The 14,208-nt window shown below is 41.8% G+C and overlaps 1 protein-coding gene across 1 annotated transcript; it reads right to left on the bottom strand.

Annotated features, from left to right (window-relative positions):
- Nucleotides 1-4,587: 4,587 nt before the first annotated feature.
- On the bottom strand, nucleotides 4,588-10,479 carry dldh (dihydrolipoamide dehydrogenase). Its single transcript, XM_020460275.2, has 11 exons — nucleotides 9,843-10,479; nucleotides 9,432-9,722; nucleotides 8,929-8,989; nucleotides 8,566-8,823; nucleotides 7,766-7,826; nucleotides 7,522-7,652; nucleotides 7,077-7,246; nucleotides 6,651-6,867; nucleotides 5,701-6,532; nucleotides 5,456-5,582; nucleotides 4,588-5,328 (listed from the first exon to the last, which is right to left on the bottom strand). The coding sequence occupies exons 1-11, from the start codon at nucleotides 9,894-9,896 to the stop codon at nucleotides 5,323-5,325; spliced, it is 2,208 nt and encodes a 735-aa protein (XP_020315864.1). The 5' UTR covers nucleotides 9,897-10,479; the 3' UTR covers nucleotides 4,588-5,322.
- Between the last annotated feature and the right edge of the window lie 3,729 nt (nucleotides 10,480-14,208).

Here is a 14,208-nt window from a genome sequence, read left to right as displayed (position 1 = left end):
TCTCTGTTTGGACAGATGAGGAGCTAGGCCTGACTTCTTGTCTGTTTTCCATAACTAAGGGGATGTGGAACCCTTGGATTCCTGCAGAGGCTTTCAGGAGGACCAACACTCTCCGAAAGGGTGCTGGCCGTCCCCGGACAGTAAAAGTGTCAGCTACAACATGCGTAGAGAAAACAAAGAGAGACTGTTATGCTCTCTGGATCACTGAGTTTTGTATCAGAGGGCCCTGTCCCTGTCCCTTAATGATCATTGGAAAGCTCTGTCCCATAATGACCATACCCACTATGGCACCAAAGGGCCAGAGTGGGTATGGGCATTATGCTACATGTGGAATTTTACTTTACTCCACCTACGTGGCACTAATGGAATGGAGGCATGCCTCTCCTGTCTTGAAATGTCATCAATGTTGGTTCATGCCAATGGAAAGATGAACAGACCAGGTTGTAAATATTTTGAGTTTACCACATTTGTTAGGCTGAGGCAAGAATTTCTTCTCTATTTGTACCTTTATTTATTTGATCTAATTCACTAGCTTTGGGTTTATTTTGTCAAATTGATCCATTTTTCTACATTTACATTAAACATTTGTATTGCTGTGATTAGGAGGACATATCAGCCGGTCCATTATCAACTACGTCCTCACTTCAAGCAGTGGTCCTCTTCATTCCTTTGCATAATATCTTCTTCATTTTGCATAGTAACTTTATCTACAAATGTCTTCAGTTTAGTCGCCGGTCTATAGTGAATGGAGCATGGAGTGGGCTGTTTAAAGTGTGCGGTGTGGGGACTGGTCGAGAGTGTTGTGTAAACAGTATTCCCCTTTGTGGGGATTTGTGTGATGACAAACTAGCTTTTACACCCACCGCTTCCCTTTGTGTCCTTTCCATTGTCCTGCATGAAACAGTTTTGTTTCCCAAGACTTCCCTGGCACAACCCTAAATCCTATCCTTAGCTCGTCGAATGAGATCTGAGGCTCCAGGTTGCAGTGGTTCTAAAGGGGGGTGGCTCCACATTGTGGGGAGTGACAGGTGACCACTATACAGGAACAAAGGATGGCTCATTGTCGGACCAGGATCCCCTTTCTTCTACCCATGTTCCCCTCTCTCCACAATCTGTCAAAATTGTACTTGCCATTGAGGGGCTTGGCAGCAGAAAACAGCTTTATATTGACTAATCCATGCAGAAGTAAGAGTGCGCATAGAGACTCGTCCAAAGGGGGTCCACGACACCAGCATCTCTCCTTTTTACTTGAAAAAGAATAAAAAGAAATACGGATGAAGAAAAAGGAGGATATCTGTGACCAGATTAATAAGATCATGGGAAAGTAACACTTAAACAAGTCATTGACTGTACTAACCAGAACACTAACTGCTCTCTTGTCATGGTAATATAGATTAGGCCCAAACTAATTCTGCCTTCACAGAGGTCCTAGTGTGGATTTAAGAAATAACCTACAGATAACAAAGCCAGCTTGTAAGCCATAGCCTGAAACAATTGGGTACATTTAAGTAAAAGTTTAAATGTTGCAACACCACCATTGGGCATCTCTTGGATGTACAGTACATTACACAGTGACAGAAAGTTCTGAAAAGGATCCTGCGGGTATATTGTGTGAGTTGATTACTCGATAGTGTCACATCCAATCAACACCATTGACAAAAGACATCTACTTCAAATATCATTCTTGTAAATCTGAAGAATGCATCTGAAGAATGGCGCCAAATCTTTCAGGAACCGTTGAAAGTTCAGTGTTCTCAGGGGGATCTCAGTCCTGTTGGGCGGTGGGAAGATGTTTAGGAGCTAGAGCTTATGTGCATCTTTTCAAAAGAAAAGAATGCCCACACAAACATTTGGCATCCCACCAGATTCCAAACATATAGTTGGATCAACCCGCTCCCCCTCACCCCCAGTGGATGAATAGAAGCCGCAAATCCTAAGGATGAATCCAGCACTAATAGCTGAAAAGCAGACAGTTGCCCTGCGTGATTCCATCATAACCAATGCTCTGATCATTGCTATGGAATGGGAAGAGGATTGAGCTTTGTGTGTGAATGAATTGTGTTCAAGGTAGAATCCTGCCTAAAAATGAACAAGTACGCAAGAAGTACACACATATATACACACCCATTATATTGTGTGTATTGCATTACAAATACATTTATAAGCATGTATAGGTATAGTTTTGTTTAAAGAAACATTATGATTATGATTATAATGTAATAGATTTTATGTGTGTAATGCATTCCACACAGATTTATAGCGTTTATACGTTTATACAGGCTGTTAGAATACATCAGAATACATCAGAATACATCAGATGTAGGGTACACAGTAGGAAACAAGAGTAAACATTTAGTAAGATAATGAATCTTTCGTAACAAAAAACAGTTAGTTTAGTGTAAGTCCAAACACAACTTAAAGTAAATCATACTTTCAAAATCCTTCTTTCCTTTTTAACAATCCTTTATTTCACCTTCAAAGTTCTGCATTCAAAACACTCTGGCATATTGGCATTAATCGGTGACCTTTGTTTGATTATAGACACAAAACTGAAAAGAAAAAAAGATGAAAAAGATAATATTCCCCATTGGACGCAGAGCCGTGGACCAGGACTACACTGAATGAAGAAACAAAAGGTCTGCTTTAGGCCTGTCTCCTGATATTTTCCAACTCAGCGAAAAGCCTTTGTGCGACTGAAAAAAGTTAAGTTAAAAGCTTAGCATGGTATGTGGAAACAACTGTCCAATAGTTGTGTAATACTAGCAAATACTTTTCACTGGTCCCTATCAGAGCCACTATATTCTCCCTGCATTCACAGGGCAAACTCTCTCACCGCTCCTCTCTGGCTGGCTTTAAAACAAAGTTGAAACCATTTCATTTGCAAACAAAATGGGCACATGGAAGTGGTCTGTAACGTTTTAACTAAGGCTAAGAAGACTTTCTATTACATTTATAAAGCACAAAATAGATATGTATTTAGAGACACACTCTGCTTTGTATTTGACAGCACATTCCAGGGAAGAGAATAATATTTACACTTTCATTATTGTTGTTAGAATTGAAATGCCAAAGAGAGTCAATGCTGCTATTGACCTTCCCTCGTTTTAACCCTATTCAAGACAGCAACATCTCTTTCGCAATAAAGAAATAATCAAAATGAACTAGAAAGTGAGTTCTCAAAAATATTGCTTGTCATACATTACCAATAACCTGGGGAAATACTGTGATTAAAATAGCAGGTTTATAAAGCAGGTCTGGTTGATAAACATTTGCTGTACCACATCATTAAAATGGTCAGAGCATGAGTTTGACTTTCCTCGTCCCTTATTGAAGTTGCTAGTAAAAAACTCCAACACTCTCACAGCTGTTTGATTCAAGAGCTTGTTTATCATTTCAGTGAGTAACCTGACAGTACACATTCAACTACCCAGTCAGAATATAACATCTATATGCCACTGCTGCAGTCAGATCTTTGTTCAGTCGGCGAACTAGAGGAGCTCATTTTTCACTTTAGAGTGAACCTTTAGAGTGTCAGTTAATCGATCAATTTCTTAGGTGTAAATAGCATCCATCTGCATGTTTACAGGTGAATGCTATTTATCAAATAGAAAACTGATTGAACATAAACATAACTCTGTATCTGCCTCATGCTCCCCAATTCTGGAATGGGGTGTCTCTCTAGTCACCATCTGGACAGCTGCAAGTCAATGTGTTATTCAGTCTAGTTTTCAGCTGTCCACTGTTCACTCAGTGCTTCAAAGACTGATTATGAATGAATAAAGAAAGACTTACATACTGTGCATATAGTAATGATGTATTTTCTTCCTGCTTTCATATCCCAAAGGGCTGTTCGACTGTCCCCATAGGATAACCCTTTTTGGTTCCAGGTAGAACCCTTTTGAGTTCCATGTAAAACCCTCTGTGGAAAGGGTTCTACACGGAAGCCAAAAGTGTTTTACCTGGAACCAAAAGGGTTCTACCTGGAACCAAAAAGGGTTCTTCCAAGTGTTTTCCTTTGGATACAGCCAAAAGTGTAAAAGTGTATAGTGTATATTGTATAGTGTAAAAGCCAAAAGTGTATATTTGTAACCATTTGTCATGCTAGTTTGGTTTCTCCTTGAGTGTGGACCAGATAAGTATTTGACGAGTACAAAGGGCAAGTTACTTGTACACTATCACTAACAGCCTTACTAAATGACATTGACTAAGGTTTAAACAAAGTTGGAAAACTCTGACCAGCACATTTTCCAGGGGGGGGGGGGCTATTTTTTTGACAGAGGGTTCTTTCTTCCTAAAAAATAAATTGCCATCAAGATGAGGGTAGTCTTTTGTGATTACCGGGTGTGTCTTTGTCTCACTTAGTGAGGTACCACAGGGAGACAGTTGCATGTTGCATCAGGCCAAGAATACTCACAAAGTTTGCAGTGAGACTACTTAGAGAACTTGAGGTCAAACATTGTGTGCATGTACTCTATGTCAAAGATAAAACGCAAGAGAAGTAACTCTCTAGTACTCAAATGTTGGATGTTTTGGGTGACATGTTATGGTGTATGTGGATATCACAAAGACACTTCTACGTTATGTTAATTATTTCATACATTATTTATTTAGGAAAAATATTTAGTTGATTTCCTTAATGGGCAACAGTGATAAAACATTTCCAATAGCTTCTGTACAATGCTTCTTAAATACATTTATGTTGGAAAACAAAGTCACATTGACCTGAAGTGCCTTATATACATTATACATATTTGCAAAACAAACAAAATGAACTTAAATTATATCAAAATGTACTCTACAAAAATCACAAACAAATGGAACACAATGTAATTAAATTAAAAGAATACATCTTTGAGAAAAAAGCAACAGTATTTTAACAAATTTGAAGGTAGTGTTTTCCCCTCTCTAAACCAATTCAGAAGACTGGCTCAAAGGATTTACAAATACACACTGCAGTCAGTGCATACTCATTATACACAGTAATTAACTCAAATGTGTATGTTTAAATACATATTAAAAAGCAACCCTCCATAGTGCAATGAGGTAAAAAACTGTCCTCACAGGCAGTGCAACAAGTCCATATTACGCACGTTCCTGGGAAACATAACTTGTGAGAGCGCGGGCCAGTGTGGTCCAACATCCTTTTTATCTGCAGTCACTGTGCTTACTTCAGTTGAGAACCAGCTCATTCTGAATATCACTTTCAATGTCTTAGTCTCACAGCAGCAGTTACACGAAGGGAAACCTTCCCCCTGGGTTTGAGCAGCATTCACCGGAGTAAAACCTCCTGTAGAGAAGACGAGCTACAGCTCAGCTGTGGGGTTAAACCTGGGAAAGACAAGAGGGAAAGATGCTTTAGTTTCAGAGTGTTGAGCCATTCGCAGACCAGAGAAAACAAAATATGCAAACTGAAAAGAGATATTAGCAGTGGTGAAAAAGAGCCAACACAACTCACCTCAGTCGCAATGATACATTCGTCTTTCTCGTCTGATATGACGTAGACTGACTGGTACTTTGTGTCATTGCACATCGATGCTTCGTTGCATGTTGACTCCTCTGGACGTTTCTTTTCTGAGGCGTCACTGAGAACACAAGAAAAATAAATACATTAATATCAACATTCACCAAGACTCTTCAGACAGAAGCATGACTACTCCCATATGTGGCACATAATTTATATCCAAATGTGTAGATATTCACCTCTTTAAACTTTTTCTGTGTTTATCTTCGAAATCACTGTCCGAACACAGAGATTCGGAACAATTTGATTCGGAACACTTTGCCTCGCTCTTATCTTGGTCCTCTTTCGACACATCTTCTGGCTTCAGCTCATGCACCAGATTATAATCCGTTGACGAGTATCGGGACTTGTAGCCATTCTGCTCTCCTCCAGCATTGTCCGAGTGAAAGTCCACTTTCTTATTGGTGTTCTTGACCCCCGTCGTGCCGATCACGCTGACAGATAGGTCCTTGTCAGGTCGTTGACAGTTGTTGGCCAGGTTGTTCATGGTCTCACTCTCACTGTGGTTGTCTCCCTGCTGACTCCTCTGCTGCACCTTGACCCGTATGTAAACTACCAGCACGGCACAGGCCACCAGCAGCAGCAGCGCCAGGATAATCCCAGCACACACCGCGGTCCAGGGGAATGTGCCTTGGTCCTGGTCATCAGAGTATCTCTTATCAGCTCCCTCTAACCCGGGCTGTCCCTGGGGGTGCGCTGGCAGGAGGAACTGGCAGTTATGGCCGCCGTAGCCTGGCACACAGGCGCACACGTAGCGGTTTTTCCTCTCGTGGCAGGTGGCTCCGTTGTGGCAGGGATTGTGCTCGCATTTGCTGATGGGCGAACTGCAGTTCTTGCCGGTGTATCCAGGTGGGCAGGTGCAGGTGTAATCGTTCATGCCATCCGAGCATGTGCCACCGTTCTGGCAGGGGTAGTTGGCGCACTCGTCAATGTTGTCCTCACAGTTAGCTCCGGAGAAGCCCTCAGGGCACTGGCACATGTAGGAGTTCACAAGGTCCATACACTGAGCACCTGGAGACATTAGAAAGACATGTTAACCGCCTGTTCCAGTATTCATTCATGTCCTCATACTTACAGTAGAAAGATTAAACTGGTAAACACAGAACTAGAGAACTTTGTTTCAGCTTACCGTTGGAACATGGGTCGGAGGTGCAGTGGTCGATCTTCTTCTCACAGTTGAATCCGGCATAGCCAAGAGGACACTGGCAGTAGTATCCTCCCTCTGGGTTGTCAGCACAGCGTCCGCCATTAAAGCAAGGCCCATCGGCACAGGTCATGGCACTGAGCTCACAGTTATTGCCATAGAAGCCAGGGGGGCAGGTACATTTGTAGGTGTTTTCTTGATCCTGTCAGAGGAAAGACAAAGCACTTGCTTAGCAAAAGTTACAACTCCCTAACGACTTGTTATTAACTTGTTATCAACATGCTACATTCACCAGAAGGAATGCTTGCCAGCTCTAGCATAGAAGAACCACAGACTATGTATGTGACATTACATCACTGAGAAATGCTTTCTAATGTAACTAATGAGGGGCAGCTCAGCCAAACTACTTACAGTGCAGCTTCCCCCATTCCGGCAGGGGTTGTCAGAACATTTGTTGACCTCAATCCCACAGCTGGCCCCAGAGAAGCCGGGTTTACAGGAGCAGGTGTAGCTACCCTGGCCAGTATTGGTACAAGTGGCTCCATTCATGCAGGGCTTGTGGTGTGTGCAGTAGTTGAGATCTGAAACAGACAATGGCACATGTGGCTTAGTCTTCTGAGAGTTAATGTACAGTGATATCCAGGATGTTTTACGACTTATTTTGAGGCGAAGAAAGCACCCCCCACCAATGTTTTCACCAAGTTCGGATTGCAGTGTCCTATTCTCTGAACCTGATTGGTATAGTGCCTTAAAGAACAGATACTGTATGCTGTCTCAAGACCAGTAGAGTCTGAATATGGTGGATAATGAAAGAAAAGCACTAGTCAGTTGCATATGGGAGATAAACAGAACTCACCTTGGTTGCAGAAGAGGCCACCCCATCCCTCCAGGCAGTTACACTGCCATGGCTGCTGGCAGGTGCCGTGAAGACATCCTGGGTAGCGGATGCAGTCATCACAGTAACGCCCACTGAAGCCAACTCTACACCTGTAACCACACACAATGCAAATTGTTAGATACTGGCATATATGAAACTATACCAAACTGTGATCCTGTTGACTGGTGTTTATCACATTGCTGGACAGGTCATTGGGACTTACTTGCATTCACCAGGCTTGTCACAGAACCCGTGCTCCTCACCACAACCAGGAAGACAGATCGCTGTAATGAAAGAAACCATCACACGTGAATCATGGGAATCTAACTCATTGGAACATGTGTTTATACCAGCATAGCTTCTTTTCATATGGGCCCTTTTCAGTAAACACTGGCTAATTCATTTCAGTGGACTGGTGGCCCCATTAGCCATTACCTAGAAAATACGCTCCCCTTGTCACCAGGGGGACCAACATTCTGCTTAACACAGTTGCTCCCACACAAAAGATTCACACACAAAGGCTTCTTTTTCTCCTAACTATGGGTCAGAAGTCCCTTTTTTTCTTTTCTGCTCATACAGCCCCTCCCCTTAATGTCCCCGAGTCTGTGCAGATAAGAGTGGACAGCTGGTGTACATGGTGCCAGTGCAGGACAGCTGCTCCATTGTCTACTCTCACTCAGCAGCTGCCCGCTTCCAACAATGCCTCACCGCACTAAGCCAATCAACGCCAAGCGCACTGCCAAGTAGCCAATCAGGCATTACATTTAATCTATGGCACGCGTGTGATTATTCGGCAAACTTCTCTCATTTAAATTTGCCTAAACAGTAGCATAGACACCTGTTGCAACCCAAATGTTTGATAAGTGAAACTATTTGGTAATAACACATCATGTATTCTGACTAAAGACTGCAAATTAACCACATTAAGAATACTTTTGTCAAAGAAAAAGAAAAATGGAACAACAAATGTTAAAGTAGGCTAAGTATGGAAAAGGAAAAGTAAGGAGGGTGCAGTCTACTTACGTTCTGTGCAGTAGGTTCCCTTCCATCCTGAGTTGCAGATGATCTCACCACGTTCCCCACAGGTGAAGTGACCAAAGGCATCATCTCGTGGACGGCAGAAAACAGAACAGCCCTCCCCGTAGTAATGCTCATCACAAACAAATCGGTAGGAGTACTTCAGCTCTGTTCTTCCACCAGTCTGTAAATCAGAGGACCACTCATCTCCCACTGTCAGATGCCTCTGAGTGGTGAAGCGACTGATCAGACGTTCAGGGTTATCTGAAAATTGTGAATACAGGAATTAGTACATATATCCCGATACATATTTACAATTAATGATGATGTACATTTGTTTGGTGACCTGTTGCACTCTATGGAATTTACCTGTTGAAAGATCATCATCGGAATCTGTGTGTAGGGCCTCAATGATCAGAGAGAATGTCCCCTGTTGAGAAAAAAAAGAAGGAGAAAAAATCTAATTATGAACAACTGTGCCAAAAGGGTTATAAGATGCTGAGGCACCACTGTCCATAAACATCAGTCTATTTCACATGTGAAGGTTGGCATCTGTTAGGCCTAATAATAGAGGTGTGCCACCTTTAGGCTTCACACTTAATTCAACCACTTTCACACTTACTCATAGCTGTAAAATGAAACGTTTCGGAATTTCACGCAGAGCTGGCAATTATATGCCATCTATGAGGATGTGAAGTTTCCCACCCTGATAACATTTGTTAAACGTGCCCAAGTCCCCCTCCTGTCCTAATATAGGCTACATTTCACGACCGTTACTGACATTGTCAATGCCCCCCCATAAGTGGTGAGCCCTGAGCATGCTGACAAAGCCGACGTTGTATAATTTTACAAAAATGCGCTGAAACGCTCACCGGCCACGTGAATCCAAAAGAAAATGGAATAGGATTGGCGAATGCTTCTGCAGTTGTTTCAGGCACTTGGAAGGAGTTTGATCCGAGGACAGGAGTCACCGCACCGCCATAGGTACAAGGGGGTTCCGGTGTTACGTTAACTTGATAATGCTTCAAGCAGATTCTAAAAAACGTTTTGCATTCACACTGCTGAATCCCAGAGGCTCCTTTGCAGCAGTTTGTATTGCCTGTCACTCCTTTCTTGTTGAGAAACTCTTGTAACTTCAACTCGAAAACGCCTGAACCAAGACCCTGTAAAAACACAATAAAAACATTAAGGTTGTAATATGTTTTCGAAATGTACACATGACTAATGAATATGCCTACACTTAAATTACAAATCAATTCAAGGGAGAGTCAAATTCGCAATACCTGGCATATCAAGACACAAAGGATGACAGCTATCGCGAGCGACTGGCGTCCCATTGTGGTGAGAATATTCAATAAATAGTTAAATGTCCACGAGCCTGGGCAATTTATGTATGACCCAGCTCAGAAAATCATCGAGAAAGTTATTTTCCGTTATCAAAAGTCCCAATTTAAAAAATCGGAAGGTCTTCAGACGTTTTGAATGGAACTGGAGTTTATCTCGATGCTTCTCAGTGTATCTTCATGAACAAAGTTTACAGTACAATGTAATCCTCAACAGTGGTGCTGGTGACGAAAAAATCCCGACGAAGAATGTGGGAATAAACTCGAAATTCCGTGCCAAGGCGTTAATTCCAATCCAGTTATGAGATAATGCAGTTCAACACAACTTCTGATTTGAGGGTGCAAAGGAGACAACCCAATTTTAGGGTTGATTGTGTTTTATTTATTTCCCCTTGATTGATAATGAGAAAAAGTTGTACTGATCCAAAACACTTCCCCAAGGCTTTCTCGGTTATTCTCCCTATGTAGCTATGCGTGTGTCTGATATCCCAGTCAGTCTGCGGCTGGTTATATACAGACTGCGCTGCTAGAGTAATGAGATGCAAATGAGCTACTCCCCAATCTGGCTCGAGCTGTCACAAAGGGACACTTTTCAAACCCTCCCTCTCAAAAGATCGCCAAATGGTCACTGAGCTGTAAAATGTGCAACCCTCCTTCCCCATGGCACAAAACAAAACATTCTCATTTACATTCCAACAAATTTTTAACCTTCAAGAATCCTTTACATCCCTCTCTGACATAAACCTCAAATTACATCACAGAACATCTCCACATCGTAAGACCCATGTAGGCTCCTTGTACCCGCTCCAAATAGCTCAGGCCTCCAATGTACGATTATTTCAAACTTCTTTTTCCGTTTTTCATCCCCATTTTCTCTGAAACTTTGCTTTTGATTTCATTTTTTTATTTTGTTATTGTTTGCCAACATAAACTGTTTGTTCACACCATTACAATTTGTTTATTTAACCACAATGTAAAACTAATGGTCAACATGAATTTACATGTAATCAAAAGGAAAAAAACGATCAACTATAGCCTAAACAGGTTTTCCCATAGCTCTTGAAAAATCTTGCCCAAAACTAAGGATATTATCTCGATATAATTCAATATAACCAAACTACACAAATGTAGATGCTTGCACTTTACGCATGTACCATGGGTTTCCTCAACACTTTTATGAGTTTTGAAAACTTTTAGCATCAACAGGTGAATGCTTTCATTTTTATTTATTTTTTACAACTGTAAATATTGTGTTGACTTTAAGCATATATGTATAAATTTTCCATTCTTATACACTGGGCAGTAAAAACTAAGCTGGTGTGTGTCATTCGCGTGGCTGTCATTAAGGCACTTTGTTATTGTGCGGGGGTAAGAATAAGTTTCTTCTTTGTTTCTCTCAGCTGTATGTTAATTCAGGCAGCAGCACCTGCTCTCTCCACAATGTACTAGGGAGAAAGAGCTCCCCTCGGCGCACGCTGCCGTCCCTACAACAATGTCCAGTTAAAAAAACAAGTAGTTTGCTATTCCAGGAAAAAAGGTCATCCCTTTTTTGATTATTTCGATATTATTCAACAACAGAGATTTTTCAACTAGGCCTAGCCTATCAAATCTGGTAAACTGTCCATTCTTTTTCATTGCTGAAACTTTTAGAAACACATTTGTGTCATGTGAAAGAGGACATCATTTGTATTGGTGGCTCTAAGCTGATTACTCTGCCTCTCTCTGGTGACACTGAGAGGGTGTGTGTGTGTCGGGGTGGTCTTAATTAGGACGCTAATTGAAACGGCATTTCAATTTCTGGCGGGTGGCAACAACGACATTTACATTTTTGAGCGGAGTTTAAATACAAGGAAAGCGTTGATCCCATGCGCAATTATGCAAAGTTTTTGTTTCGTGTGTTTTAATCTACTCTTGAATTTACTAAGACATTGTGTGTATAATGTCTGACTGATGTTTTTTTGTTTACAGTCCTTATAATGTTCAAGATATGACACATCCAAATAAAGATTTGGAATAGGTGCCTACCTTTGTGCCGAAAGGAAAATTAGGAGAGAAAACATTTAAACACTATGACTAATACCATTATTCATGTGTCTACATGGCCATATGTGTTCTAAGATCTGAATTCTATTTAACCAGTTGATTCAATGCAGTAATCCGAAGGATGTGGCTCCACGTTTTTACAGGTCTTTGCTGTGTGCGCAATTCCGCGTGCTTGAGGTTTACGCATTCACCACTTCCCGCAAACTTCTATCATCATATCGGTCTTCTATCAGAGATTTATTATATTGACGTGGCACACATTTCTCGATTACTGCAGCAAAGCGTAACTGAAAGGCATGGTGAAATCCTTCAGAATCATGCTCACTACACTTATTCTTTTCAAACTTAATTTATGCCACGCGATTCTGTCTTGGTTAAATCAAGCAGAAAGCTCCTTATTCGAACTCCCCCTTCTTTCTGAAGGTGGACTATGGGGAGACTGTTTAACTTAAGTGTTTCTATAGGGGGCTGTTGTACTTTAACTCCTGCCCACCAGTAGCTCCAATGAACAAAGGAGGGACTCGAGGTCCGACTATTCATCTTTTCTTTGCGCTTTAATTTTCATTGATTTTGAATACAAGGGGGAGCCCTTGGGGATTCTATCTGAAGGGCACGACACGCCTTTAGACGCGGACAGCCCCCCAAGCCAACCATCTGCTCCTCACCAAATGGCGTTTCCCCCCCAACTTCAACTGCATGTCTCTACTGTTTCTCTACATATTGCAGTCTTCATCCAAATTGGACTGGAAGCATGTTAAAGAGACTGCAACGGTATGATTCTGACCATATGGTTAGGGAAGCCAGAACTTTTTCCAGATAGATTGCTCGTGGGAACATAAACAATGTGAACATCACACCATAACGACCAGATAGGCCAACGCCTGAGTTGCTATGTTAACAGTACACTGATACAACCCAATCGTCAATTTAGGACCTTATTTGATGTACCGCGGTATGGCAATTGCTCCTTTGGATCAAAATGATGACCTGCTGTTATAACTTTGTTGCATAAATATGTTATTAGTTGTAAATAATACATGAATGTATATTGTTTTGAACAACATCAACAGACACCAGTTAATAAAAGAAGTGTCTAACGTTTTGCTTTGTCAAATAGGCATGCAGGCAACAGGTGAGATGTGCTGAGGCATCTCTTTTCTCCATCGTTTCCCTCAGTGATATAACTGAACTGGAGTACAGACATAAGACGTAGTTTGTTTAGTGCGCTGAACCTCCAGGCCTAGATTTATTTTAGGACAATGGATCTCTCGTCGGCATCCTGTGTGATGCTGCAAAGGCTTGTGTTGATTACAATGATAAAGAATCTGTCGCGTGGCTCGATTGCTTCCAGATGAAGGATAGGCAACAGCGGAGCATCATCCCATGACGACAGAAACTCAATAGCAAATCATCTGTTCGCTTTGGCCCTACCCCTATTTTAATGACAATAGCCTACCCGTGTTCTTACCTGTGATTCTATGAACGAGATGGGATGAATTTGTCTTCAAGAAGTCAGATTACTCTAGCCAGCTGCTCTGTGAGTGGACAAAAACACATTTCAAAGAGGTCGTTTTTTGTGCCCTGTATGTTGTTGGGGTCATGATGGGGGGAGATTGGGGTAACTTTGTTTGTGTGGGTCTGTGTGTGAGAGCGTGCGTGCGCGCTTGTATTTGTGTGCATTCTTTAGGACGGATTTGTACTGCTGAGCCACTCTAGAATTCTTTAGCAGAGTGGTGGGCAGTCGCGTGCTTTACCGAGAACATCTGCCTCTCTTCTGGGTATTTAAAGAAAACTTGTGTGTCAAGGGTGGGTCCTTGGGGGGGGGGGGGGGGGGGGGGGTGAAGAAAGTCAATAAAAGGTTAGAGGTGATCCACACTGCAATATCAAGACGTAGGCCTAGGCCTATAACCTAGTCATGTAAGCATATGAGCATGAGAAAACCCCATATTCAATGGATTAGAGGTATAGCATATATTACGGCCTCTGGGCCTACAAATTAAAGTATGCACTGCAAAATAGTTTGCATCGTTGTATTAACAACTAAAATAAATACATAGCCTAAGGTAGGCTAAAATAGGCCTAATAAGTTAGCAGAAAATATTGTTGTGACTTTTGTATGCTGCAGTCTTTTTTGTTTTTAGCCAATTGCATCCCTACCCCCATAAAACCAACCACCTTCGCTATTTCACCCTCAGGAGGAGCTCCAGCGATAAAATACCATCAGACCGTTGTTATGAGCCCCTCACCCCAATTCTGCAATCTG

This window comes from Oncorhynchus kisutch, linkage group LG25 (assembly GCF_002021735.2).
Source record: "Oncorhynchus kisutch isolate 150728-3 linkage group LG25, Okis_V2, whole genome shotgun sequence".
In the NCBI taxonomy this organism is placed as follows: domain Eukaryota; kingdom Metazoa; phylum Chordata; class Actinopteri; order Salmoniformes; family Salmonidae; genus Oncorhynchus; species Oncorhynchus kisutch.
The sequence above is the reverse complement of the archived record's forward strand: the minus strand, read 5'-3'. Positions and strand labels throughout refer to the sequence as shown.